Source organism: Cornus florida, unplaced genomic scaffold, assembly GCF_030987335.1.
Source record: "Cornus florida cultivar Cherokee Brave unplaced genomic scaffold, ASM3098733v1 CherokeeBrave_3.0.0_Hap2_Chr08, whole genome shotgun sequence".
Taxonomy (NCBI): Eukaryota; Viridiplantae; Streptophyta; class Magnoliopsida; order Cornales; family Cornaceae; genus Cornus; species Cornus florida.
The window spans coordinates 35,356,415-35,384,115 of NW_026775578.1; the positions used below are offsets into that span (position 1 = coordinate 35,356,415).

At 36.4% G+C, this 27,701-nt stretch overlaps 1 protein-coding gene across 2 annotated transcripts in view; it reads right to left on the reverse strand.

Moving 5' to 3' along the window:
• Positions 1-1,298: 1,298 nt before the first annotated feature.
• The window catches only part of LOC132271272 (protein PIR), a 57,323-nt gene continuing 30,920 nt past the window's right edge, over positions 1,299-27,701 (reverse strand). Inside the window, exons 19-31 of one of the 2 annotated variants that reach the window (XM_059772597.1) lie at positions 25,636-25,806; positions 21,426-21,502; positions 21,240-21,342; positions 19,129-19,248; positions 18,873-19,016; positions 17,368-17,517; positions 10,638-10,781; positions 8,099-8,186; positions 6,785-6,912; positions 6,114-6,321; positions 4,128-4,300; positions 2,830-3,036; positions 1,299-1,684 (exon numbers count right to left, since the gene is read on the reverse strand). In XM_059772597.1, coding sequence (XP_059628580.1) covers positions 1,490-1,684; positions 2,830-3,036; positions 4,128-4,300; positions 6,114-6,321; positions 6,785-6,912; positions 8,099-8,186; positions 10,638-10,781; positions 17,368-17,517; positions 18,873-19,016; positions 19,129-19,248; positions 21,240-21,342; positions 21,426-21,502; positions 25,636-25,806 — 1,908 coding nt within the window. In that variant the 3' untranslated portion in view covers positions 1,299-1,489. Of the gene's footprint in view, positions 1,685-2,829; positions 3,037-4,127; positions 4,301-4,328; positions 5,257-6,113; positions 6,322-6,784; positions 6,913-8,098; positions 8,187-10,637; positions 10,782-17,367; positions 17,518-18,872; positions 19,017-19,128; positions 19,249-21,239; positions 21,343-21,425; positions 21,503-25,635; positions 25,807-27,701 lie in introns of those variants that run through there. The other variant, XM_059772598.1, reaches the window with a different exon arrangement.

The window sequence follows — 27,701 nt, forward strand, 5'->3', positions numbered from 1 at the left end:
GTACTCAACTTTTCAAAGTCAATACAATGCTGTTGCTTGGAACTTTGTTTATTAAAAAATAAAAAAATAAAAAATTGACAAATAGAAAGTTCTTATAACTATTCATAAGTTGGGAGTACCATATCTAAGTGTCCGAGAGTATTATATAATTTCAAGTATAAATATAGAGTTATTGAGTAATACTTAGAAGTGACTGAGCAAACTCTGAAATCAAAATTAAGGTCACTAGTGGTTAGATTACAAAAAACTAATCCAACAAAATCAAATTTATTTTTTAATATTTATTATTTATTTATATTCTAATTCAAATTTACTACTCCCTCTTATATTAGTTGTCCATCTTTGTTACTAAAAGTTCTTGAAATGACACACAATTATTTAGTTTATTTTTGCTAAATTTATTGAGCGAAGATATTCATTTATTTTAGAAGGACAATTTGGTATTTGGAATAAGAGGTCGAGGGCATTTTAAACCTAAATAATTATTCTCAATTCATATGTAATTATTTTTGGCTAATTCAACCAAAGTGAAAACTAAACTTCAAAAATAACCTACTTTGTAATTTAGTACTCCCAAGTATTTAGGCTCCATTTTGATTGATCTAGTGTATGGATTTGGGATTACTAAGTACTCTTAAACCAAATCTATTCATTTATTCAAATCAACCATTGTACAATTTTACAGATTAAGAGTACATGCTTCCATCAGAAAATGCATTAATCGGATATTTATGATTTAAAACAGCAGCCCCAAACTCCGTCATGTCTCAAAGCTTCTCTACATGCTCCAATCAATTGAGGGTTGCAAGCACCCTTTGATGATAATTAACCATCAGCAACCAGCTCAACTCAAGGATTTTGGCGACTGCTCCGATTAATCTCTCTCAACGAAGTCTGAGCGCTGTGAACCCATTAGAATTCATTGTTCTGCCTGTGGCCTCACTAGAATCCATTGCCTGATTCCCTTGGGAGTCACTTGCTCTGGCTTGGATGAACACAATGAGCTGCCACTAGCTTTTCCGGGATCTTCCATGCATCCCATGTTTTTTCACTGAAAATTCTACCATTTCGTGCCTCCAACGGCTACCACATTGAAGCAGAGGTTTCAGTATAGTCTCTAGGTTATTTCCTGCATTCATGTTCTGATATCTCCTTGCCAATCAGGAAGGTTGAGAGTGTCTGTCAAGGTTGATATATCCATACCCCCTTTATCCAACTCACACCAATCATAAAATTATGATACAAGAAATATTTTGGAATAGTTGAGCCCCAAGCTTGATTCTACTAACAATGACACATTTAAGCTGAGAATCCAGATTTTACTGATTTTAAAGTTTCATTACTACCAAACATTGAGCCGAAGCTTGGACACAGACAACATAATTCAATGGCTACAATTTTAGCACTGTGAACGTGTTTTTTACATATATACACAACATTATTAATATAGCAACAAAAAGAAGTACAGAGGTTGAAGGAACCAGACGACTCAGGCACCTCTTTGCGGCAGTGTTTCAAACGCAGAGACTGTGTTTTCAAATTTGATCCGATGCAGAGGGGCACCACTTTGCTTGATGGCACATGCCAGTTTGTCTTCTAGCGGGCAGCGTGCTTTCAGCATAGAGAACACATGATTGTTCAATCTTCGGGCTTTCTTCATAGCTTCCAATAGGGCTTCCCACCCCTGTAGAAAGGAGAATCAATTTAGAAACAATAACCAAACTCAAGAAACTTATCCCACAAGTTACATTCTCTGGCTTTGAACTAACTGTTTCTGCTCCATCTTCTCCACTGCCTTCTCTCCTTCGATTACTTTTTCCTCAATTCTATACTTAATAAACTTGAGGAAATTATCCCACTAGTTACATCAATTAGAAATTAGTGAGTATTATTTTTACAAAAGAATTCAATCTATCATCACAAGTACAAGGAGCAATAACCACATATATTTATGTGAGAAACACAAATATTTCGTTACATAAGTTCCAATATTTGCACTTGAAGATATTAATCAAAAGACTCCACCAAATTTTGTTAAATAACCTAGGAGAGTGTAGAGATACTAGTGATTTTATTGATACATTCAAGTGGTTGAAGAAGATGTATCTCAAAAGGCAACCACTAAAGTCTCCAATTTTTCATATGGTCCTAAAGAACATTTATCAGGCTTGCCAATGTCTTCCACTTAGTTGTTAAAGGCGTGCATATCAAGGCTCAGTTACTCTATTTATCACAACAGGCTTGTGCACGCTCCCCCCATAATCAGGCTGGGGATTGGCTATGATACCATCTGTTAGGACCCGCCTCACGTATAAATATTGTCCATTTTGCACCATGTTGGTGCTCACGGTTTCCAAGTACGTCTACACAAGTAAAAGACACCCCTCCTTATAAGTGCCAACAACTTCCCCCCCTCCAAGCGGTGTGGACGTCACAAGATTAGTACAGTTTTAAAAAGTTAATTCTTGTCAAATATCTTGTAAATTATTATTAACGTATTGAACAACTAAATGGATGCCAGTTGGCAATATTGGTTAAATCTTTCGTTGATAGAATATACCTTGGTATGTCATCCCAGTACAATCAGTTACTGATATCCATCCCCTTAAATTATAAGAATAATTGGCAGAATCATCGAAATAAAATAGGGCTGTGACATGGAAATATAAAATGCAATGCAGATATTATGCTTCATAGTGCTAAAACAAAATCTTACAAGGTAATCTCTCAGGAGCACATAAATCTACAAGAAAATCAATTTTCAAATATGTGGAATTTTTAATTTGAATACATAAAAAATAGTTGAGATAAAAAAAAAAATGTTAATACCTGGGCCAAATTAGGATTCTTTTGAGTTTGTGTGATCATTGCAGCCTCTGCTTCTGCAATATTGAGGATTTGATAGGAAAAATCAAAGAGTTCAAAATGCAATTGTTGGCCAAGTAAGTACATTAAAGTACAACCACCCCAGGCTACTGAATCACCCAGCACTTCTTGATTGTTTGGTGCTAATTGAACAGATTGCTCCAGATATTCCTACAGTTGAAAGAACAGACAACATATTAAAACAACAATATATCTACATATAATCTTCTATCATCTCAATTACTATACACCATAACAATTTGATCAATCAGTAAAAGATTTGGAACATTTAACATGACACTGAAAAAGGTCTCAATCTTCAAAGTAATTAGGTGACTGACTTGAATACAACCACTAGTCCAACTAGCAGCAGCAGTAAGTGATGCAGCAGCTAAGCCGAAAGGAGAAAAAAATATTTCGAAATAAAATACACCAAAAGAAAAGTATAGCATACATATCACTGTCCCATTACAGAAGTTGCAACCATAAGATGAGGAATACCTGTCACCAAGAAACAAAGTTTATAGATCTAGTGCCAAAAAGCACTTCCATGTTAGATCTAGGTGAAATAAAAAAATAAAATGAATATTACCAATTAGTTGAAACTTGGAGAGGTTTGGTCCAAGTAAGGGTGTAACTCAGGCAACCCGAAGTATAGAATCCTTAACCCAAGCCTGAGCCCAACCTGACCCCCGACTTCTTTTGTGGGGGTAGGAATCGGATTGGCCAGGCTCTTGGATTAAACATTTTTCATTCATAAAATCCATCAAAACCAACCACAACTAGTTGGGGTTTCTTCAGATGGCAACTTGGGCTTTCCAGTGGGCTGTATTGATGGCAAAGACACTTAGAGAAGAGTATAAAAAGGAGGCATGGCAAGGGAGTATGCGGGTTGGAAAGTGAATCTTTATTATTATTTCACTAGGTGAGGGAGATCGAGAAGATAAGAGTCGATGATGGGAATAGTAGTAAAGTCACCAGGGATGGAGAAAGTGTGAATGTGGGGACTACTAAATTGAGAATGTGTTGAAAGTAAGGTTATGCAATGCAACATCTGGAAAGAAATAAATATAGCAGCAGCGGTATCTAAAAAACCACAATATTGTTAATTAAATAGGTGGTTCCCTACTGAGGTTTTCCAAAAATTAAAAATTTATCATCGCTATCCAAGCATTTATCCAACACAGAATAGCCTCGACCACATGAATTTGTTTTTTCCCATTCTTTATGGGAAACAAAGAGGTTAAAAGGTTGTTCCTTACAATTTGGAGACCACTAAAAATACGATAGAAGTCCTTTGAAGTTGTAATGTCAATAAACCCAGTCTTGGGAGCTGCACTCCATTTACTACAATATTTATCCAATGCTGCGCTAGTAAAAGCAAGGGCATATTCCAGCACACTTCCAGTATTCATGTTTGCCTTGTACAACAGATCTGCAAAGAACGCAAGATGCTTGATCCCACAAAATTTATGAATAAATGAACAAATATATGAAACTTCAGAATCAGAATATAACAGGGGATTTTAATTAAACAAAAAAAAAAGGCTTGTAGAGGATCAAAATTTTCAAAAACAGTGTTTAACTAATTACCTACCACTAAAATAAAGGACAAATAAACAACAAGTTCACACGGAGCTTCTATCATTTAGACTGGACGTGAAAACATTTGCATGCCATAACATCCAGAGTATAGGACAGGAGCAAGCTTGGAGGAGTCTTACATCAAGAGTGGAAGACATCAAGTACCAAGCGTTCTTTACTTCTAAATATCTCTGCAGGGGAGTTTTAGCCCTAAGACTCTTCCTCTGATATAGAAGATAGGTGCATCTAGATTTGTATATACAAATATATAGAGAGAGAGATAATGTCCTGTTTATGTGGTCTTTATAATTTTCCTAATTTGCAAGGGAGCCCCTCCATCATAACGTCCATAAGTAAAAAGGAATGTTGAGATTTTGCTTTATACTCTTCTTCCTTATCATTTTTTTTTTTTTTTTTTTTAAATTCTTTTCAACTTTGTCTTCATATATCAAATGAGCACTTTTTCTTACGCTAATTTCTGTAACAGGCTTATTAATGTTTTCTAAACATGAATAATTTGATACTTGCCTCTTCCTGTTCGAGGGTATAATGGTGTATATACACTTCACCAAATTTTAATACCTATTTTAGCATAACATATATGTAATTTCTAGTGCATTAGGAACTTGTTCCTTCCTTTTCTACAATAGGAGTATTAGACATATCCTATTCTGATCATTGTTTTCTCATGATTATTTATTTATTTAATTTTTGATAGATAAATGTACTCGCACACACATGTCCAAAGCCTTGACTTGAGTGGCATATCCTCCGCCTCCCCGAAGGGGCTAAATACCTGAAAATAAACTGCAAATGAAAGAATGAATAATTTATATGAATAAGTCTCTCGAGGTCTTTTCAAAGATATGTTGTGAAAGTTTGTATCCAAAATACTACAACTTTAAGCGTAGGACAATTTAAAACTATAATCAAGTCATTGTCCATGAGGGATGTAGATTACAAGTGAACTTGCCAAGGATCAAAGATATTTTAATTTGAGAAGACTAATCCATTGCTATAATACGGAAAGGGTGCTCCCATAAAACGAAAACCTATAATTAGAATGAGATACACACTTGGGCACTATTAGAAACTCTGCACAATCCCTTTTCAATTTCAATATTATTACCACTACTCCTCATTCACAGAGTCCTTTTCAATTAAATTTAATAACAATGGTCATCCTTTATTGTCTTCTATTCTCTTTCCGCAGTTGTTAGTATTTCCGTTTTTCCATATTGTGAACACCTAATCCAAATTTATCCATTTTTCACTTCTACACTTCAACCTTCAAATGCTTGTATCTCACTGTGGCATAGTAAGACCAAAAATTGTTCTAACCTCACATCGAAGCATAATATTGAAATACCTTTCGATCAAGTTTGTAGGAAATGAGGTATTACTTAGTATTAGAAAGTTATTAAGCTTTAGAAATCCAGTAGAATGAAAAAAAGCAGAATGCCAAAGAGAACTATATTATTATAATCAACCACAAGCATAAAAAGGAAAAAAGAAAACAAAAATGGAGTCCTTCAAGAAAAACATACACAAGCATTACTGTATACTTAATCCATGCACGTGTTCCAGATTCTACCAACCTTCATAAAGTTACCTAAACAACAATAGACATTCAGTAGAATATTAAATGATAGGCAATTACGCACCAGCAGCTTCTGCCTGTTTCGATATGGTGTAGAAGGATGTCAGATTTGAGCACCCAGGATTTGACACAGTTGAAGCAGTAGCTGATTTAAACAGAGTGACAATAGGGCTCTCTGCCCCTTCCTGGGACTGCAATATTTGCCCATCTGCACCAGGAATCAATCCCAACCAAGGGGCTGTTTGCATGAAATGTGTGGTATCTACTTCTCTCTGTTGAACATAGGAGAGTAAAACTGTAAGGAGCTAGCATCTAAAAATAAATATGACATGCAAGACGACAAAATAGCTTTGATTAGGATTCATAAACAAAATAAGATAGCCATTGCTTAGACGCTTAAGATCATCATCTGCAGTCACAAGAGGAGCACTTTATTATATTCTAATGAATAATGCAAGACGACAATTTCAGGGATAAATTTGATAAATAAACTTTATTATAATATGAAATCATCTGTAGTACGACGAAATTAAGCTTTAGCATGTTTTTGCCTAGTTCCTACAAGATAGATTGCATTGTCTGATAGAGTCTCACAACAAATTAAATTGTTTCGCAAATTATTCTTGCTTCTTTCACTATCAGGTTCAGTTGCTGCAATTTTTTACTTCGCTAATGGGCAATAGTTGCTTCCGCCAAGATTAAATGATGATGAAATATGGAATATAAGGAACTCACCAAAACAATATCTAGAAGCCCCATCAGGTATAATATGCTACCAATCTCCTTTATTCCACGAAGAACCTCTGCTTTGAGTTCTGATTTTGACCCCCAGTTAAGATGTTCTTTTACAAGCCTCGAACAACCTAAGCATAAAAAGTTAAACTTAAATACCATAAAAGATGACGAAAATATCATTTAACAATTCAACACAGAAATCGTTAATTTGGGATTATGGAAAGTGTCATGATTCTGAGTTAATTTGGGCAATCATGCAAGAATTCCTTTTCGACAATGATACAGCTAGCACTCATAACCTTGGCACCTAGACCACAGTTTTCTAGTTTTGGATTCTGAATGAGGTAGATTTTCATGAAACCACTTTGCATGTGAAACATGTCCTTGGGTTCAGTCAGTTTTAACATCAAAACACAGGCGATATGTATTGGAAACATACATGCACAGACCTCAACTCTTCGAAAGAATGTTATGATTAGACTCAACTAGGGGTTTTCATACACAAGGTCGAATGTAGTGGTGGCAATACTCCACGACACGCTAACAGGACTCCAACAAGACATAGGATAAGTGAGTTTGGATTTTATTTGATTGTGTGCAGGTCATAATCGTGTAGACCTGAATGATGCACTAATTAAACGTGTTGTGTTCGTATTCGACCCGTCAACCCATTTATAACCCGATTAAGACCCGTAGAACTAAACATGTCTTGTCCATCTTTGAAATGGCCCTAATACTATGGAATTTTAATTAACCATGTCTTGTCATGTCAAGTCTTAACCCATTTATTAAACAATTTGCACTGGTCATGTCGTGTTACCAGTTCAATAATTGTGTCGTGTTTGTGTCAAGGTTCCTTGACACGAATAATAATTGTGTCATGTTCGTGCCGACCCATATAAAGATACCCCTGTCATGACATGAATTGCCACCCCTAATCAAATGTTGACATGGTTACCGATCAGTAGCTGTTTGACCACATTTAAGGTCTTTTGGGTTTGGGTTCAGGAATACAAGCAAGTTGGAAGTCCAAGAAACCACCACTACAATTACTAACCGGATGTCTTGGTAAATTTTCATTCATCTCAATGATGATTGGACAGAAATATGCTGATCATTTCGACAATGAAACCATAAACTTCTATAACATTCATCAGTGCAGAAGGCACTGATTTAGTAACATTTGAGTCTTTCATTCCAGAATTGACTTTCAAAATGAAGTAAAAGAAGATGCGATGACTTTCTAAACACAGTTTCCCTCATAAAGAAAAGAATTAGAGACCTCAAGCAAACAATTATATAACCACTATGTACCTGTAACACCTGCATCGAAAGAAAGTAGTCCAATAGATTTTGGCAATGCTTCTTGCAGTCCAGTTATCATCGGTTCAAGGTTAGTTATCTGAGACAGATGGAACATAAAATGTTACCACACCCGTAGCTAAAATTCCAATAAAATCTTGACATAAGTACATGCAGAAACTAAAGGGTAAAGTACATGCAGAAACTAAAGGGTAAAGTATGATTTCCTGCGTCCAAGATAGCGGATTGTCATGTATCTTGCTGTTAGGCTTTGGGAGTCGCATTGGGGCATAAAACTAGATAACATGCTTTTAGGAAATAGAAATTTTAGGATAACATATAAAAAAGAAAACACAGAATAAAGTTGACTTTTGTGATCAAAACCCACAGAAAGGGAAAAAAAAAATTATGAAAAAGAAATGAATGATTACAATTTTTTTCCATGATGCATTAGTTGGTTTATTGATTTATTGACTTACAAGAAGCAAACTGTGTGAGCCATTGGACATTATAAAATGAACAATTGAAAAGAGGATTTATAAGGATAAGGGAAAGAGTTGGAAACAAAGCAGCAGATATTGTAGTATATACTTAAAGTTTTGGTGCTGTTATATGTAAGTTTGAACCATAGCAAATTAACCATCCACAAGAGAACTTTCTTGGTGTATGTTGCTTGAAAAGAGTATAACTAAAAGAAAGACTCGTGAAACTTAATTTACATAAAGATGTCTCAGAACTCGGGGTTTGAATAGCTCAGAAAGAGCATGAATCACAAAGACAGAAAGAAGAGACAATAGAAGAACCATAATTCGTGAAGTCAGTTTAGGATTTACTTTTTATACAAGTACATTCTCTTCTAAAATGGACCTTTATAATTTTCCTGACGCAAGAAAAAATAAATAAAATACATGCTTTGAGTAAGAGAGTTCTCCAATAAAAAATTTGTGTGCTCTCTAATCTAAATGCCTTTCAGTTCTCTTAGGTCTCTAAAATCCAAGTGTAGCGGATTAGATGAAGAAATATCCGTTTCCTATTTCAGATCCTTTGGAACCCACCCTCTTGCTGAAAATCTATTGTATGGTTCCAATGTGCTCCCAGTATGGCAAGTGCAGAATATGGCAGATCAATCAGCAAAAAAGAAGGCAGGAAGAGGATCTTCAAGACAGAAGCATTCAGTGCCACTTATCTCTAATGGAGTAGCACTTCAGTGCCCTAACAGATCTCGTTTTGCAACTGGTGTCTCAGATAAAAGGAGCATCATCGAGTGCAGTGGTACTCCTAAGAAAGGATGAGCAACTAAATAGAAAGGAAAAATCAAGAGCGGCAAGAGTTGCAACGAAGCAGTTGAAGAAATAATAAGGCAAAGCCACAGTGGCCAGCCAAAACAACAGCCTTCTCAAGTTTAAGCGAGAGCTGAAATTCCAGTCGATGGTGTAGGATAGTTTTTAGGGTTACCTTCTTATATTTGTTGTTTTAGGAATCATATTATTCGGTAGTTTTTGCCTTTTGACTATTTAGTATTTTTCTTATTTTCAGAGATTAAATTTACCTTCAGTATATGTTTTGGCTAGGTTTAGTATTTATCTCTTGTTTTAGGTTTTCCTATATAAGGCCTTCATGATACTATCTAAAAAAGAGATACTAATATCTAGGTTTGGTAGAATTAATAAAAGTTGCAGATATTCTGCCACCTCTCTTTCTCTCTCCTTCCTGTTCTTTCTTTTTTGCTTCTCTCACTCTATCACCCATCTTTGATGGTAAGCCAGACAGCGAAATATAGTGTTTTTGTTAAACAAGTTAGAGAATTGCTTCACCACTATGGGAATGCTAATATGCAAAAAGTGTGTTCCGCTCGCCTTATACTATCCAACAATTCCCTTACACAGCATAATTTGTACATTAGATGACATGACACCACTACAATTTTACCCCAGATGGATGAAGTGGTGGAACCTGCGACAGAGCTATGAACAATCTGTACAACAATGCACCACTAAATTCCACAAAAGAGACCATTGTTTCTGATAAATTATAAGGTAAAGTCTGGAAGAATTGAATCTCCAGGTTAGTAAATTAACGATTACACATAATGTTCCCATCTATGATTACTAATTAGGGTTTTTGATATTCCTTGTATGATCTTCTCTGACTAACTTAAGAGATAGGGGAGCAAAAACAAGGAGACACTTTTGTTTTAAGGAACAGAACTTAACCTGGCATGGCAGAAGTGACCTAAAATTAATGTTCCAAAATTTGTAAATAACAAGATTCAGACAGCCTGTTTAGGATAATCTCTCACAATTATATCTCACAAATAACTTCTACCAACAAACCATGAGATATGCAAAATAACCATCAAGATAAAAAAAAAAAAAATAGCTACAATGTAAGTTCTATGTGAAACAAACTATAAAATATAAAATGAATCACATAAAGAGGAAAGTAAACGGTGAATTTGTCTTGCATGAACTTTGCATTAATTATTGAACTTGCAAATCACAATTTATTTAGTAACTTTGTAAACAAACGCAGTCTCCGAGGCATAATATACCTTATTTGATATATGATCTAGAAGGGCTCGGATAAGCCAAGGCAATGATCTAGACCCTAGAAGCCTGACGATGGAGAACGTGTGAGGTATACCAAAGAACCCAGTGTGTAATCGAGCAAAGCTTTGGTGTGCAGAATTCAGATCCTACAATAAGAACCAAAAAGAGGGAAAGGGGGTCAGGATTTTAATCAAATTATACAGATATCAATTAATTTTCTCGGATTCATTGAGTCAGCAATAATATATACAGAGGCCAGAAAGAGTGCTTGATAGATCTGGCCTAACAATGTGTATAAAAATTAAAAAATTAAAAAGACTAGCATTAATAACTAAACATAACAAAGGTGAATAGTGTTGACATCAAGATACTAAGCCACTCCGTTTTCAACATCTTTTTACATATATAAAAGACAACTATTTATTTGACAGTCAAAGAACAAAATGGTTGTTCCAAGGAGATGGTCTAGGGTGACTCGGTATAAAACCTGTTGAAATATATAAATATTTCTATACAATTGTGGAGCGAAATCCTCCACCAATCATGGTGATCCAGTCAATTTCCTTCCAATTATAAATATTTTTATATAATGGTGGAGCAAAATCCTCCACCAATCATGGTGCCTCCTTTGACTATTGTGCACCTTCCATATATTCTTATACTTACCATGCCTATATATAGGCTCCTTGTACTCGAGCAATATATAGATCTGAAATAAAAATGTAGCCCTTAATAGCTCTGTCTATGGATGTAGGCCTTAGTGCCGAACGATGTATATACCTGTGTTTTCTCTCTTCCCTTTTCCTATTTGTATTTCTTATATCCGCATCCAAAATTTAACATGCTATAAGAGCCAAGTTGTTCTTAAAATCTCATCTCGAATTTGTGGGGAAGTATTGGAATTATTATCATGGAGCATATTCTCTATGTCTTCACATTCCTTTCCGGGCGTAGTTCCAGCTTTTTCCTAGCATTGTTCCGGCCATTTTTCGGCGTTGTTCATGCCATTTCCCGGCGTTGTTCCGGCTTTTCCCCGGCTTTGTTCCAGCCATTTCCCGGCGTTGTTCCGGCTTTTCCCCAGCTTTATTCCAGCCATTTCCCGGCTTTGTTCCGGCCATTTCCCCGGCTTAGTTCCGGCCTTTCCCAGCTTTGTTCCAAACACCTTTTCATCATCTTTCAAGGCGTTTCTTTAGCAAGTTGGGCATTCATGATATTCATGCTCCAACTTGAGAAGGAGTGTTGAAATATATTAATATTTCTATATATAATTGTGGAGCAAAATCCTTCACCAATCATGGTGATCCGGTCAATTTCCTTCTAATAATAAATATTTTTATATAACGGTGGAGCAAAATCCTCCACCAATCATGGTGCCTCCTTTTGACTATTGTACACCTTCCATATATTCTTATATTTACCATGCCTATATATAGGCTCCTTGTACTCAAGCAATCTACAGATCTGAATAATAAAAATGTAGCTCTTAGTGGCTCTTTGTCTGTGGATGTAGGCCCTAGTGGTTGAACTACGTAATATATGTGTGTTCTACTTGTTTTATTTATCTCTTCACTTCCATTTTATGCTTTTCAACATGGTATCAGAGCCTAATTTCTCTTCCTAGGTTCAAACACCTATTTTAGGGTATTCCTTTAGCATCTGAAATGTTGCTAAAGGTTTCTCAGTGCTATTTGTGACTTATTTGGGCTACCGGTTTGTTCAGTAGTAATGTTTTGTGCCTTTGCCATGTCTCCGACAGTTTTTATCAACTTGTTTGGGCCACCGGTGTGTTCAATAGCATTGTTCTCGCCTTTACCGTGTCTTCGGCAACTTTTTGTTAATTTGGTTGGGCTGTCGATGTGTTCGGTAGCATTGTTTTTGTCTTTGCCGTGTTTCCGACAATTTTTATCTACTTGTTTGGGTTGCCGGTGTGTTCGATAGCATTGCAGCAGTTTTTATCAACTTGTTTGGGCCGCCGGCGTTGTTCCGGCCATTTCCCAACATAGTTTAGGCCATTTACCGGCTTAGTTCCGGCCTTTCCCGACTTTGTTTCGGACACCTTTTCATCATCTTTCAAGGCATTTCTTTAGCAAGTTGGGCATTCATGATATTCATGCTCCAACTTGAGGGAGAGTGTTGAAATATATAAATATTTCAATATAATTGTAGAGCAAAATCCTCCACCAATCATGGTGATCCAATCAATTTCCTTCCAATTATAAATATTTTTATATAACGGTGGAGCAAAATCCTCCACCAGTCATGGTGCCTCCTTTGACTATTGTACACCTTCCATATATTATTATCTTTACCATGCCTATATATAGACTCTTTGTACTCAAGCAATATACAGATCTGAATAATAAAAATGTAACCCTTGGTTGCTCTATGTCTATGGATGTAGGCCTTAGTGTCGAACGATGTATATACCTGTGTTTTCTCTCTTCCCTTTTCCTATTTGCATTTCTTATTTCCGTATCCAAAATTTTAACGTGCTATCAGAGCCAAGTTGTTCTTGTCATCTCATCTAGAATTTGAGGGGGAGTATTGGAATTATTATCATGGAGCATATTCTCGATGTCTTCACATTCCTTTCCCGGCGTAGTTCCGGCTTTTCCAGGCATTGTTCCGGCCATTTCCCCGCTTTGTTTCAACCATTTCCCCGCTTTGTTCCGACTATTCCCAACTTGTCAGTTTTAATGGAGGTTGCTGACCTATAAAACAAAAGAAAAGTTGAAAGCTGCTATCAAGATCCTCACTTCATCAACTCGAGTATCCGTTTCAACTTGTCAGTTTTAATACCTCAATATGAATATGTCAACTTCCTCTCTGATCACGTTGGAATCAGAAGCCTATTTCCCGATGATGCTGAGAAATAGGGGCACCATCCTCTTCCTCTTCCATAAGATTCATCACCAAAGTGATGAGGAAAAATCCCAAAAATGAAAGGGATTATTCCGAGGAATAATCTCAACTATAAACATCAAAACCTCCTTAAATTCCTTTTTGCATTGATCCATTTGATCCCTAACTTCCACACTAGATCTTGAGTAATTTCTTCCCAAGGTCTTCTATCACCCATTCCCTTAAGATTGTCTTGAGAAATACACAATGCTCCGGGTAATATGTCATGCTCACTGACTACATTTGAAGCCTAAACAAATTGTTCAAGAATCAGTAAATTAGAAATATAGAGGACAGTCCGGAATCACACGAGTAACTGATCTATTAAAATTTTAGGTACGAATATGTTATAATTAGGTCTCCCTTTCTTCCTCCTCCCCTTGGGTTCATCATTCCCCATCGCAATGTCCTTTTTTGTGGCTCAAAAACTGGTTTCCACAGGGAAAATGATTCTCGTCACCAAAAACATTTGATGAAACATATCACAAATAATTAGATAGGTCCAAATTGTCACATCTTATCACATAAATTATCTAGATTGAAAAGGAATTAAGTCCCACCAAATTTCATATGATTTGTGGTTATATTAAGTCTTATTTTGAGGTCGTGGATGCTTAACCAATTGCTAAGTTAAATTTTATTTTCATAAATTTCTTCAACTTGATGCTGACTAGGATTGTGATAGTTATTTACTTTCAAAGCATAATTGCTCTATTAATTAAATCTTGAAATTAGGGATTATTACTTGGTGCAATGGCAACCAGCAAGAGAAAACAAGTTCAAGTCTGAGGGTGGCAATTTTTTTGCAACCGTATCCAATCTACTCCTCCCAGAATCCTCAATTAACATCGACCAACAAAAGACAAGGAACAATAAACTCAACAAAGCCTTTTCCCGCAAACTGGGCAAGATGGTGTTGAGCCTCTGCCATACCCAAATCTCTTTGTTGGAGAATATTATTATAGGATGATTAGAACCCTTAAATCACTCCTTTGACATATTGATATGAATCAATCATGGGAGTGATTTTAGGAATGTTTCCTATATCATATTTATCACATATATCTATTCTTTCACCTATAAATAGAATTGATCATGTATACAAAAAATCAAGAGAGAAGACAATAAAGGTTATGTAGCCGCCCTTTGGGCTTTGTGTCTATTCTTGTGTTCTTCATGTTTAAGTTCTCTCTTCAATTTTTGTATCTTTCAACATGGTATCAGAGCAGGTTTATGATACCCTACTCTATACTCGTCTTGGATCTTCGGATCAACTCGTCTCGGATCTCACGATCAACTCGTCTCCGATCTTCAGATCAACTCGTCTTTGATCTACTCATCTCAGACTTTGGACAACTTTGTATTTAGTTTAGAGTTGGACACTTGAGTAAAAATCTCTATGTACCAACCTGAGAGAGGTGTTGGAGAATATTATTATAGGAATGATTAAAAACCCTTAAATCACTCCTTTAACATGTTGATATGAATCAATCATGGGAGTGATTTTAGGAGTTTCCTATATCATATTTATCACATGTCTCTATTCTTTCACCTATAAGCAGAATTGATCATGTATACAAAAAATCAAGAGAGAATATAATAAAGGTTATGTAGCCCTTTGGACTTTGTGTGCCTATCTTTGTGTTCTTCATGTTTAAATTCTCTCTTCAATTTTTATATCTTTCAACACTCTTCAACAAAAAATGTCATTTTAGATAATTCAAAAGCCACTCAGAAACACATTCCTTCCACATCCTTTAGCTTTAAGCCAACTCTGATGCCTAGAATATGGCATCGCCACCTTAATTTACGACACACTTTCTACCTATCAGACGGTTGAGAAAAATTCCCATGCTTTTCCCACATCTACTTTACACAAAATTCCAAAAAAGTAGAATTTCTGAACTAGAATTTTATTTTTCATCACTCACTTTTTTTTTTTTGATAAGTAATAATAAATTAAAAAGGGCGTTCAATAGGGGAACGCGTCCCGTGGACAAAGGAACCGGGGTTCAAGGCCCCAAAGAATCCAGAAAAGAAATTAAAGCAACAGAAGAGGAACACGAACTTCTGTTCACATAACAAAAAAGAGAGCGAATGATAAAAAGTTTCAGTGTCGCTGTAGACGACTCCCTCCCTTCAAACATTCTTCTATTTCGCTCATTCCAGATACACCACCAAATACAATGTGGTACAGATCTCTAATAAGCACGAACGCTCCTACTCACACGACAACCTCTCCAATTATGAATTAGCTCCCTAGTAGAACGTGGCATTACCCAACACGTGCCAAATAGGCCAAGAATGAGATTCCAGCAATCGCGCACTACAAAGCAATGCATTAGGAGATGATCGACTGACTCCCCATTCTGCTTACATAAACAGCACCAATTAACAAGAAAATTTCCCCTTTTCCTCAGATTATCGATCGTCAAAATCTTTCCCCAAACAGCAGTCCATACAAAGAATGCCACCCTAGTAGGGACCATGGAGCACCAAATAGTCTTCCAAGGAAAATCATAGGATGCAAAATTAGACAGACAGAAAAACAAGGACCTAACTGTAAAACGCCCGTGAGAGGAGGGAATCCAATTTAAACTGTCAAAACCCCTGCCAATTCCTTCTTGCTGATACAATTGATCCAAGAAAATGCTCACCTCTTCAAACTCCCAATCCTGAAATGAACGCCGAAAATAAACATTCCACGTAATCCCACTATTATCAAGATGATAACAGTTAGCAACTATGGCATGTTTATCAACTGCAATACTATATAACCTGGGAAATGTATGACATAAAGGCTGGTTCCCACACCAAAGATCATCCCAAAAGCGGACGCAGCTACCATCCCAAACTCTGAATCTGATATGAGAGGAAAAGGCATCCCATCCTTGTCGAATGGATTTCCACGCCCCAACTCCTCCCGCAATAGAAACCAGACGTGTAGTCCAACCACCAACATCTTCCCCATACCTGCAAGACACTAATCTGCGCCAAGGACGATGTCTTTCCTTCCCGTATCTCCACAACCACTTACCCAAAAGAGCTTTATTAAAAGGGATCAATCATCTAATACCAAGACCCCCCAACTTTATAGGCTTGCAAACTTGCTCCCATCTAAAAGATGATACTTGAACTCATCTCCCCTACCTCCCCAAAGGAAATTCCTTCGAATTTGTTCAATTCTATCAGCAACGGAGCATGGAATTTGGAATAAAGAAAGAAAATAAGTGGGAAGGCTTGATAAAGTGCTCTTGATAAGAGTTACTTTACCCCCCTTAGATAAATATTGCTTCTTCCAACCAGCCAACCTCTTTGCATACCTATCAAGCACAGAATCCCAACTCCCCACTAACCTGGAAGAAACCCCTTGAGGCAATCCCAAATAAGGGATGGGAAAGGAGTTCACCCTGCACCCAAGAACTGCAGCTAAAAGGATTCTGTGAGATTCATACTGGATATGTTTGTGCATTTCATCAAACTACATCTAAATAAAGAATCAATATCATAAGCAGCCATCAAGCAGTAATTATCTGCACAAGATATTTATAATTATTCAGAAATGACCATATAGCATTCATAATGTTCTTGGAGTTGTTTGCTAAAATAAAATATGACATGATAGGTATAAACAGAGTATGGAACATGAATGCAACACGAAATGAGTATCACCACTGTTTAACAGTTGACAAAATTGAAGTAATTTATTAAACAAATAAATGAACGAAATAAAGGAGAAAACAACAATGAAAATGATTTTATAAACATGAATAGCATCATAGTACTCAGAAAATCCAATCAAGTATCGGGATTTGCTTGGTAATTTCTTACTTGAGTACCACAATAGAAATTTGGCTTGGCATAGGGAACTGATGGCTTCTGAGTAGGAACAAGAGGTACTTTTGCTGATCGGACAAAACGCTGAGTAGTGTTGCAGAGGATGAAATTTGGCAAGAAATCGGTTTGCATCTCTGTCCAAATCTAGGAGACAAACAAATTGATTATGCAAAAAGTAGTCTTAAACAACTCAAGAGCGACAAATTTGCATCACTAGTCCAAAATAAATAAATGTGTCATATGTAAAAGGACTACGTAATAAGAAATATCATAGTTAATTTCATTCCATTGAACAAGGCTGTAAACTTTGACATTACGAATCATGGCTTGTGATCACTTTAACTAATAGTGCCGTGTCCTTTCAACTAGACTGTTTCAAAAAAAAATCATTATACATTAGATAAGTATAATAAGTGGTATTAACACAAGCACCTATGACCAAATCAAGTAGCAGAATATGACCGAACCAGGAACTAAATGTTCACAAATTAACTGTGAATAGAAAAGTCCTCAACTCCTCAAGCATTGATAAATCAATATGACTCCATTAATAAATGTTCGCTCGTTATTAGATAAACAGAATAAAAGTTATCTATTTATATCAGAGAAATGTCAAAACCAGCAGGAGTAATAAGGTGCTGCTTCTATTTAGACTGCTCTCTAGGGCTAAATCAGCACGAAGGAACTGATTTGCTAAAGGACAGATGATACTACTAAATAACTGAAAATGATTTTGCTCAGCTACACCATATCCAATGAGTCCAGCAAACACAAAGACATCACCTAGTATCAAGACTGATGGTACTAAAACCCAATTGACTCCTAACCATATTTGGAAGATAAATTAGTTCATCAAACTCCAACCAATTTTTAGATAAATACATGGTCAAAACAGGATTTAGTATCTTTGTTGCACAGGATTACAACAGTTGGTACCTAGATCTGTAATAAATAACCCAACTTTTTAAAGAGATTCATTTAATGCATTACAAGACTAACCCAGCAAAATTTAGACATCTACTTTATTGATTTGAAAAGATTTTCAAAAGCAAAGGACGATTTGGAAAGTTGTATTTGGAACATCTCAAAAAAAGAAGTGGACACTTGTTTGGAAACATCCCAAAAAGGAAAGTATGACATATATTATGGGACGGATGGAGCATTTCATGTTGACCTCTATATGATTGAAGTTCTACAAAGAATATCACATACTTAATATTCTGACTCTTTTTTTTTTTTTTGGAATTAAAAACAACACTTATAATCTGACACACGTGTCCCCAGTTTGTCCATTTATTTAAAAAAAAATTAAAAATCCGGTACATTTTTTTGCCATGTGTGACAGAGATATTTTGACCTATTAGGCATGTATGTGCATCCTAGCATACGCTAATCAACTTTACATGCTTGACAAGACAAATATGTTGTGTATGTGAACACCGGGGGGTGGGCAGAATAAAGTAACAACTGAAGTCAAAAGACAAGACAATGTTGCCAACCTGAGAAGCAAGTCGACTAGAATATGAAACCAGAGATATATTTTCCTGCATCTCGTTCAACATTAAATTGAAAGAGTCCATTGAAAGATCTCTTGAAAGCAACTCATGAGCAAGCTGCAAAATGTTCAGGAGCTTTTCCAATTCCTGAAACATAAATATCATTTACAAAAGAGAAAAATATAAATATAAATCACCTATTGTTCACAAGAATCCAGAGAATGGAGAAAGAACTACACAATACTGAAGGACTACTTACCACAATAGCACATAAATCCTGAGACTCAAAACGATCAAACAAAAATTCAATGTTGTCTCTGAACACTTTGTTCATCCTCTCAGCAATCAAACTTCTTAAGTCGATGGTCCTTCCCAGTAACTATACACCATCAAATATGTTTATGTACATGAGAGATAGAGAAAGAGAGAGAGAGAGACACACACACACACACAAAAAAAAAAAAAAAAAAAAAGAATTTCTTGAAAAGAAAAAAAATGCAGCTAAATTAGAAAAATCAATTCAGAACTTTAGAAATGCGAGTCATGTTTATTTTTTAAAATATTCATTATTCCTTTTTAAAAGGATTTTACATGACTCAAAAGCTCTTGAAGTTCATAAATAAGGCCATTGCACCAGTCAGAGTACTTTTGAATTGCATTTGAAGATTCCAATTAATGGAAAATGACTATTGTTTATCGATATCCTTTCTAGCAATCTTCTCCTCACATCTTCCCATTGCTGTCCAGAAATTCCAACAAGCTATATATATTCCCAAAATACAAAAACTTTTAGCCATAAAATCTCATCTCTTCTAACCCAACTAAATCCTCTATCTATGCAAAACTTAAAAATACAAGCAATCCTAAGTCATATCCCACAATACATTGAAATTCTAAAACTTCTCGGTATCAGATAATTATTCAAACAACAGATGATCTTGAACTTGATTATAATTGAACAGAGGAAGTACCTGACTAGAAAATGATTGACCCACTGTCACCACAAATCATTATTACCCTAGTAATCTATGATCAAGATCATTTTCCAAATTTTGGTACATTGTCATTTCAAACACTGAGTTTGTTAAACCCAAAGTTCCTTATTATTGCCAAGCAATGTCAAATATTAATTGTTAACTACCATCTACTCCAAAAGCTTAAGCTATTAGAGAGGGTGTAACTTAAATATATAAATCCTTCAACACGCCCCCTCACGTGTGGCCTTCTTTTGGTCCAACACGTGTTTTTCAATTTTTTTTTAATTAGGGTGGTGGTGAGGTCTGAACTCGAGACCTTTGGCTCTGATACCATGTTAACTACCATCTACTCCAAAAGCTTAAGCTATTAGAGAGGTGTAAGTTAAATATATAAATCCTTCAACATTAATGAATCAAAATCGGGTAGGATCTGAAAGTTTTATGACAAAAGGGCAATAACCATGGCACATGAAAGATCAACACGTGTAAACTTGCCACATTGTACCACATTTTGGGTAAGACTCAAATTTTGCACCCTTTCCCATTATATTTAATGCAGAAATCCATATTACAGGTAGGAGATTCTCTCATTGCAAGGACGAAAAGGAAGTAGGGTAATAAAGAGCACTTTAACCATGCAATCCGTGCATATCACACTCTTACTTACCATCCACACTTCAGTGTCAGAAAGACTAGAAAACATTCAGAGGGATGTTCTATGGAAAGGTAGACTGCACATGGCTCTTTGTCCACTGATATTGTTATATTGGGACTTGTTGGGTAAAGAGCTGTGGTGGTTTAAGGTGGAGAAGAACATGCTTCTGGGTGCAAAAGCAAATGCTGGTTTCAAAAGCGGGTGAGGAAATGCTAAATGAATGGATCTTAAATGGAATAACACGGGTTCGAAGTCTTCATTTTTTTTTTCTTTTTTTTTCGAAAGGCCAGGGATTTGAAGTCTACTTGAAAGGATTTGGTTTGTGTTGGACATGTAAGAGGATATCCATCTGGGAAGCAGGCTAGTCAAGGGAGGTTCTGCTAAAAGGGAAATTGGTACATATTTATATTTTATTTCGGACAAAACACCATCTGTCCACGATAGCCACAGGCACATACCTAGAATCAATATTATCTTGTTAATGGAGGGTGTTGTGGCAATTTCTGAAACATCAACGAACAAACGAGTTAAATTCTAAAACTTGACTCATGCATCTTGACCGCTTGAGGGGGGGAAAAAAACACGCGCTCGCGCGCACACAAGGCATTTAAAAACTAAAATGAATATTTAAATAGAAAGTAAACACGTAAAGGGGGAAAATCACTAATGGCTGGAACAGAAGACCAGAAAAAGCCCAAAACCAGAATGGAGAAATGAGTTATAATGAGACATCCTCACCTTCACTCTAGTCATCTTTAGTAGTGCAGTGAATCTAATCGGTTGCACAGAAAACTTTTCTCCATTATCCAAGGCAAAGATGAATGATGGATCAAGCAGCTCACTGCAGAATATGATAACCAAAAGAAGATAAGTCTAAATTTGATAAAAATGAGGATTACTGCATGTCTGAGAGCAAGGGCATACCTTGCTGCCCAACTTTTGTAGTATGTGAAAATAGTGTCGCACAATTTTGATACAAATATATCAAAACAATGGTCCACCTGAACAACATATGAAAATAATTACAACCAAGTGGAACACATGTTATTTTTCCAGGAACATAAACCCAATATGTTGGTATACATGCATACGTAAGTGTCATATTGCAGTGTGATGAACATTTCATACAGGAAAATTAGAAGAACGCAACATGCTTCTGTATAATTCATAAAGTATGTTCTTCAGGTAGGACGATTATTAGAATTTAATCTTAAAAGAGCTAATAACAATTTACCAGTCCATGTAGTTTAGAAATATAGAGATGATCAGTTAGAAAATTTGAACCAGTGACCAAAACTCAAACTTGAAATACAATTAGTTCTCAATCCTTAATAGTCAGTTAATTCTTTGTAGTCCATGACACAAAGGTAAGCAAAGAGAGTGCTGATTGCTTTTGCACAAGTCAGAGCAATCGCAATGTTATCCTTCTGTTAAATGCACTCTCAGTTTCCAGGCCATGAAATCTTTCCAGCGCATATTTTCTGTAGAACAAAGGTGAGGAAAGTGGGTAAAGATTCCATTACAGACGTAGGAGTACTCATAAAGTTATCCATCTAGATATATCCATTAACCTCTGATACTCTTCTAAACTTTTCTTTATCCTGAAACCTTCCAATATCAGGGATAAATGTCCATGTAGCTTACAGCTCATGGATGCCAGTTAATTATGAACTCTCTTTCCCACTAAAACAACTGTCATTCAAATATTTACGAGAATGAATGTCTGAGCTCAAATGGAACGAACTATTGATCTATAGAGCAAGTGTATAGGGCCGGGCACTTGCCATCCAACCCAAAAGTTTATGTTGTTAAGTGGTGTTGCCTACCCACCCTTATAAACCCAAGACCCTCCCCATCCCTATCTGATGTGGCACGGACCACTGTGACATTCTACCCCTCCCAAACCCGAGGCGCCCTCATTGCGGTCTGGCCACCTTACCTACCAGTCCAACCTACTGGCGGGGAGACCCGATAACAACCCCAACACCTCCGTGTAGGTGCTTGGCATAACACCGGATAAGAGAATGGGTTTACTCTAATACCAGTTGTAACAGGTCGGGCGTTTGCCACCCAACCCAAAAGCTTAAGCTAAGAGACGGTGCTGCCTACCCACCCTTTTAAGCCCTAGACCCTCCCCTTCCCTATTCGATGTGGAGGAACCCCTGTGACAGCAAGTACATTTCTTTTCTTGTCAAAGAAAAGGTAGAAACAGCAGAATGGGGCCTCTATTAAGAAGGTAATTAGTACAGTATCAGCTCGGATGCTGAAAGTCCACCAAAAGGTTTCAGTTTCTTTTTTGGGTTAATTGCATATAACCCCCTATACTATTCATTTTGGCACTTAACCCCCCTGCACTAATTTTTTTCACAACTAACCCACTAATATTATGTATAAACCATTGCAACTTACCTCATTATCACGGAGCCATTAAAAAATTAATGAATAGTGCAGGGGGGTTATCTACAAATGTTGACATATTACCATTTTTGTTTGATTTGTTCCCTAATTTTTAACCACAAAATTTTCACTCAGATAACTTACAAAGTTGACACAATGACAGTGACTAATAAATTTAAAGAGTGATTCATTAATTTCATTTAAAATGTATGCCTATTATTATATTCCTTACTAATTTCTGATCTGATTCTAAAACTAAGATACGAAAGTAAAATGGTACACAAACATCTCTCCAATTGTCCCTGTGAATATCCCAATTCTTGTTTATTAGGATTTTTTTTTTTTTTTTTTTTTTTGATATTGGATCTTCCGTCTTTGCTAATTGTTCAATACAATAATCAGAAAAATGAATCTTAACATGATGCACCAACAGGAAATACTGCATTTGCAGACACTAAAAAATGAACTTAAACATAGAAATAAGCTTCTGGGAGGGATTGTCATTCAGCTTGAAATAGTCCTGCTCTTGAAAGCTATTTATAAAGACGCGCATACAAAGTACACATGCCAAGGGACTATCACTATTTCAGAATGGTTTTATTCAGGTTGAGTTTAGGATGTTCCACTTTATAAAAAAATGACTCGTACTAAATTTAGATATTATTTTAGCAATATCTATTATTACACAACGGTGTATAATATAACAATTTTTTCCCTTTTTAATTATTATGAAATATAGTAAGAAACGAGATTCGAGAAAATAAGGAAACAATTATAATGTAAATGTCATTCATGTAAAAAATTATATATAAGCTGGAAAAAGAATGATGAATATCCTTTTGTAGATAAAGTCACATATACAATCATATTGTTCTGTTGAAAACTTGACCTTCAATCTTACAGTTACAAAAAAATATATCTATATATACCACTTCCTTGCAATTATGAACAATTTTTATTAATTAAAATGGAAATATAGTTTGAAACAAGATTAGAGAAAATAAGGAAAAAAAAATTGTAACTTAAATGTCATTCTTTTAAAAATAAGGGAACAAAATCAAAAGAAAAAAGAAAATATGTCAATATTAGCAGATAACCCCCTATACTATCATTTTTTTAGCATTTTAACCCGGGGATTAAAACCGTCATTATTTGAAAAGTCCGTTTTTTTAACTTTGCAGACAATTGACCCACAAGAAGTATAGTAAACTTAAATTAGACAGCAGACAATAATAAAATCCATCTTTCCAAATACTTTGGGACTCCCTCTTGGGCTTCGTCAAGGAGGATTTCAATTTGGGACCCGATTGTGGAGAGATCTGAGAGGAGGCTTGCGGGTTGGTAGAAATAGTACTTGTCGAGAGGGGGGAGGCTTACTCTTATGAAAAGTGCCCCCTTTCCAACCTCCCTACCTATTTTATGACCCTTTTCCCAATGCCTATGACAGTGTTTAGAAGACTTGATGCGATTCAGAGTAATTTTTTTGTGGGGAGGCATGGGGAATGAGTTCAAATACCACTTAGTTAAACTGGGAGAGAGTCCGTACCGTATTTCAAAGGGAGGTTTGGGAATCCGTAGGCCGGATATGTTTAATAAGGCGTTGTTGGGGAAATGTGGAGATTCGGGGGCGAGAGGACAAGATTATGGAGACGAGTTATCTCATGTCAATTCGGTGAGGGAGATGGAGGGTGCCTTTTTAGGGAGACGAGAGCTCCAGCAGGTATGGGAGCTTTGGAAACTCATTCGGAAGGGTTGGGAGTCTTGGGACGCGTTTGGAAAACGCATCCAGTTCAAAGTCAAGAGCGGGAGGCATGTAAGATTTTGGGAGGACCGATGGTGTGGGGACATTGTGTTGGCTCATAGATTTCCTTGCCTTTTTCGGATTTCTGTGAACAAACATGTTGCAGTTGTTCACTGTTATCGGCTTGATAATGGAAGGGTGACTTGGGATGTGCAATTTCGCAAAGACTTCCATGATTGGGAGCTCTTGGAAGTTATAGATTTCCTTGATTTGATTTACAACCAGGTGGTGGAGGATGTGGGTTTGGATGTGATGGTGTGGGAGGGATCCGTGAGAGGGATGTTTGATGTTAGATCCTTTTACCAAAGTCTTATGGAGATCCCTGGCTCCTCTTTCCCTTGGAGAGCTATTTGGAGGACGAAAGGCACTTTGAAGGTGGCTTTTTTTACATGCTCTGCTACACTAGGAAGCATACTCACCCTCGAAAACCTTAGAAGGAGACATCGGGTGAACTGGTGTTGCATGTGTAAGAAGTCGGGGGAATCTGTGAGCCACCTTCTGCTTCACTGCCTTGTGGTGAGGGATATTTGAGCTATGTTCTTGGTTGCTTTTGGTGTGGCTTGGGTGTTTCCTGAGTCCATGGTTGATTTGTTAGAGGCTTGGAATGGGTGTCTAGTATAGAACCGAGTCAGAGATGCTTGGAGGGCCACTCCCCTTTGTCTTTGGTGGGGCTTGTGGCGTGAGAGAAATATGAGATCCTGTGATGGGGAGGAGTCTCCTACTTGGTCTCTTAAATACAATATACTGTCTTCTTTATTCTTTTGGGTTAATGGGCGAAATTGTATATCTATGGATAGTCTTTTGGATTTTGTGGATAGCTTAAAGTTGTAGTGTCACTGTTGGCGGCTTGTATTTCCCTTGAGCACGCACCCCTTTTGAGTGCTTTTTAATGAATTATTACTTATCAAAAAAAAGTTGAGCATTAATTTCAATTACCTCGGCTTCAATTTCATCATAGAGGAATCGCTGCTTGAACACAATGAGTGCTTGCTGAGCAGAATCATTATAGACGTCAAATGGCATCAAAACACTCTCCAGGAGACCTGCACTTTGATTCTGCATCACGTAATCAACCAGCATCCAGGGAAGAGAGCATTCAATAGGAAACTGCACAGAGCCAACACAGACAAGTTTCTTACAAAGTAGTAGAAAGCGATAAAATGTGAAGAAGAAAATGTAAGGGGAGAGAAAATACGTACAAATTTAGCATTACAGAAATCAAAAAACAGAAAATTTGAAAAGCCATCAAACATTAAACAACCAGAGGACAATGCACATTATATATGGCTCATCACAGCAACGATGGGAATCATGAAATGGATGATGACAGCATTAATGTAAGAATGCAACAGTTGTGGGCCTGTGGCAATAGTGGCAGCTTCATGACGTTTTAATACAATATTATTAGACAGCCTAATAAGAAGTTAAAGACTTGATCGTTTGATAACAATAATATTACACAGACAAATTGCATATCAATAAATAAATCAATGCCTTCGCAAAAGAAGCATAATTTGAAAAAATATGAGAAGGAACACAATTTTCTTATATGACATTTTTAGGTGTTGCCTTGTCAATAAACAATCTCCTATTATAGAAACAAACCAAGGAACATAAAGACAAATATAATTGTTCCATTACCAGAACAAATCAAATACATACACTCTAACTTAAGCTTATTCATACTGAATGCAAGTAACGGTTTCATTCAATCGAGGGAAACCACTTCAACACTTATTATTGAAGCTGAGTCAGCATTCTATCTAACCCTGTCTGCCCAAGTTGCAGTCGTCTTTGCCCTATCCATCCAAGTTGTGGTGCCCTTACTTTGTATGATAGATATACAAACATTACTCAACATTACTATTACAAGTTAACAAAAAATACCAGATACTAGATTCTTCCAGAGTTACCAGAGTTACGGTTACATCCAATTTAATATTAAAATTGTTAACGTGTGTATATATGTACGCAGAAGCATACCTTATTGAATGGAATTTGGATCATACTGCGACTTTGTTACTATGTTGGGAAGAATTAATTGTAGAAGATTATATTGTGTTGTTGGCATTCTGTGACATTTATGAATAGGATTCTTGAAAAGGTAAAATACACTGGGAAGCTTACAGGAAGCACAAGCATACAGCTCATGGAAAAGATACAAAACCAAACTACTGGCCACGGGCTGAACCTATGGCAAAGAGAGTATCATTCGTATACTTCTTTCAGACTGTTTACCACATTCTCCTAACTTGAGTGCATTCCGACCTATTGAAGGACACAACAATATTTGGTTAGTGAGATTCTGAGCCCGCTTATGTTGATGACTGTAGATTCAAAGACTACTACAACAACAACAACAACCAGGGTCAGCTACATGAATCCCATGTTTCCTTTCTGCTCTAGATTCAAAGACTGGTCTATGAATCACTTGCCAAATATTAGCGAAGCAAACCAATTCATTTATACACCTCGTAAATTGAGTCGATTTACCAAATTCATCAAACTAGAAGGATAGAAAGCAGTGTAGTTGGAGGAAGCAAGAACCACGACATAGCGAAAATCCAGTAGTGGTAACCAGGTTAAGTGATAAAATAGAACATTGGGAGGAGAAGGGACACGGAGTCTCTGAGTCACTTTTGCATGAAGAATTTGTTAAATGGGTGTGGTTTTTGACTCCAAAGAGCCTATAAGATTTCTTTATGGAAAAAGAGTAGCCATTAACAGTGCCCATAGTCCTTACAACATGACAAACCAAGCAAATTGAGGTTGACAAACATTATCTTAGTAGAGTAGTAGCTTTATTGATCAAGAACTGGGAGCAAGATCATGGCCCAAGTAAAAGTTTGAATAGGCAGGCAAGGCCATAATTTAGGGAACAACAATCCACAGACCCTCTAGTCATAATTTCACAGAGAGAGTCCTAATGCTTTCTCATTCTTCATGATCTTAATTTCTCTTCCTTTTCCTCTGCTCCATTGATTATATCAGCAACTCATTTT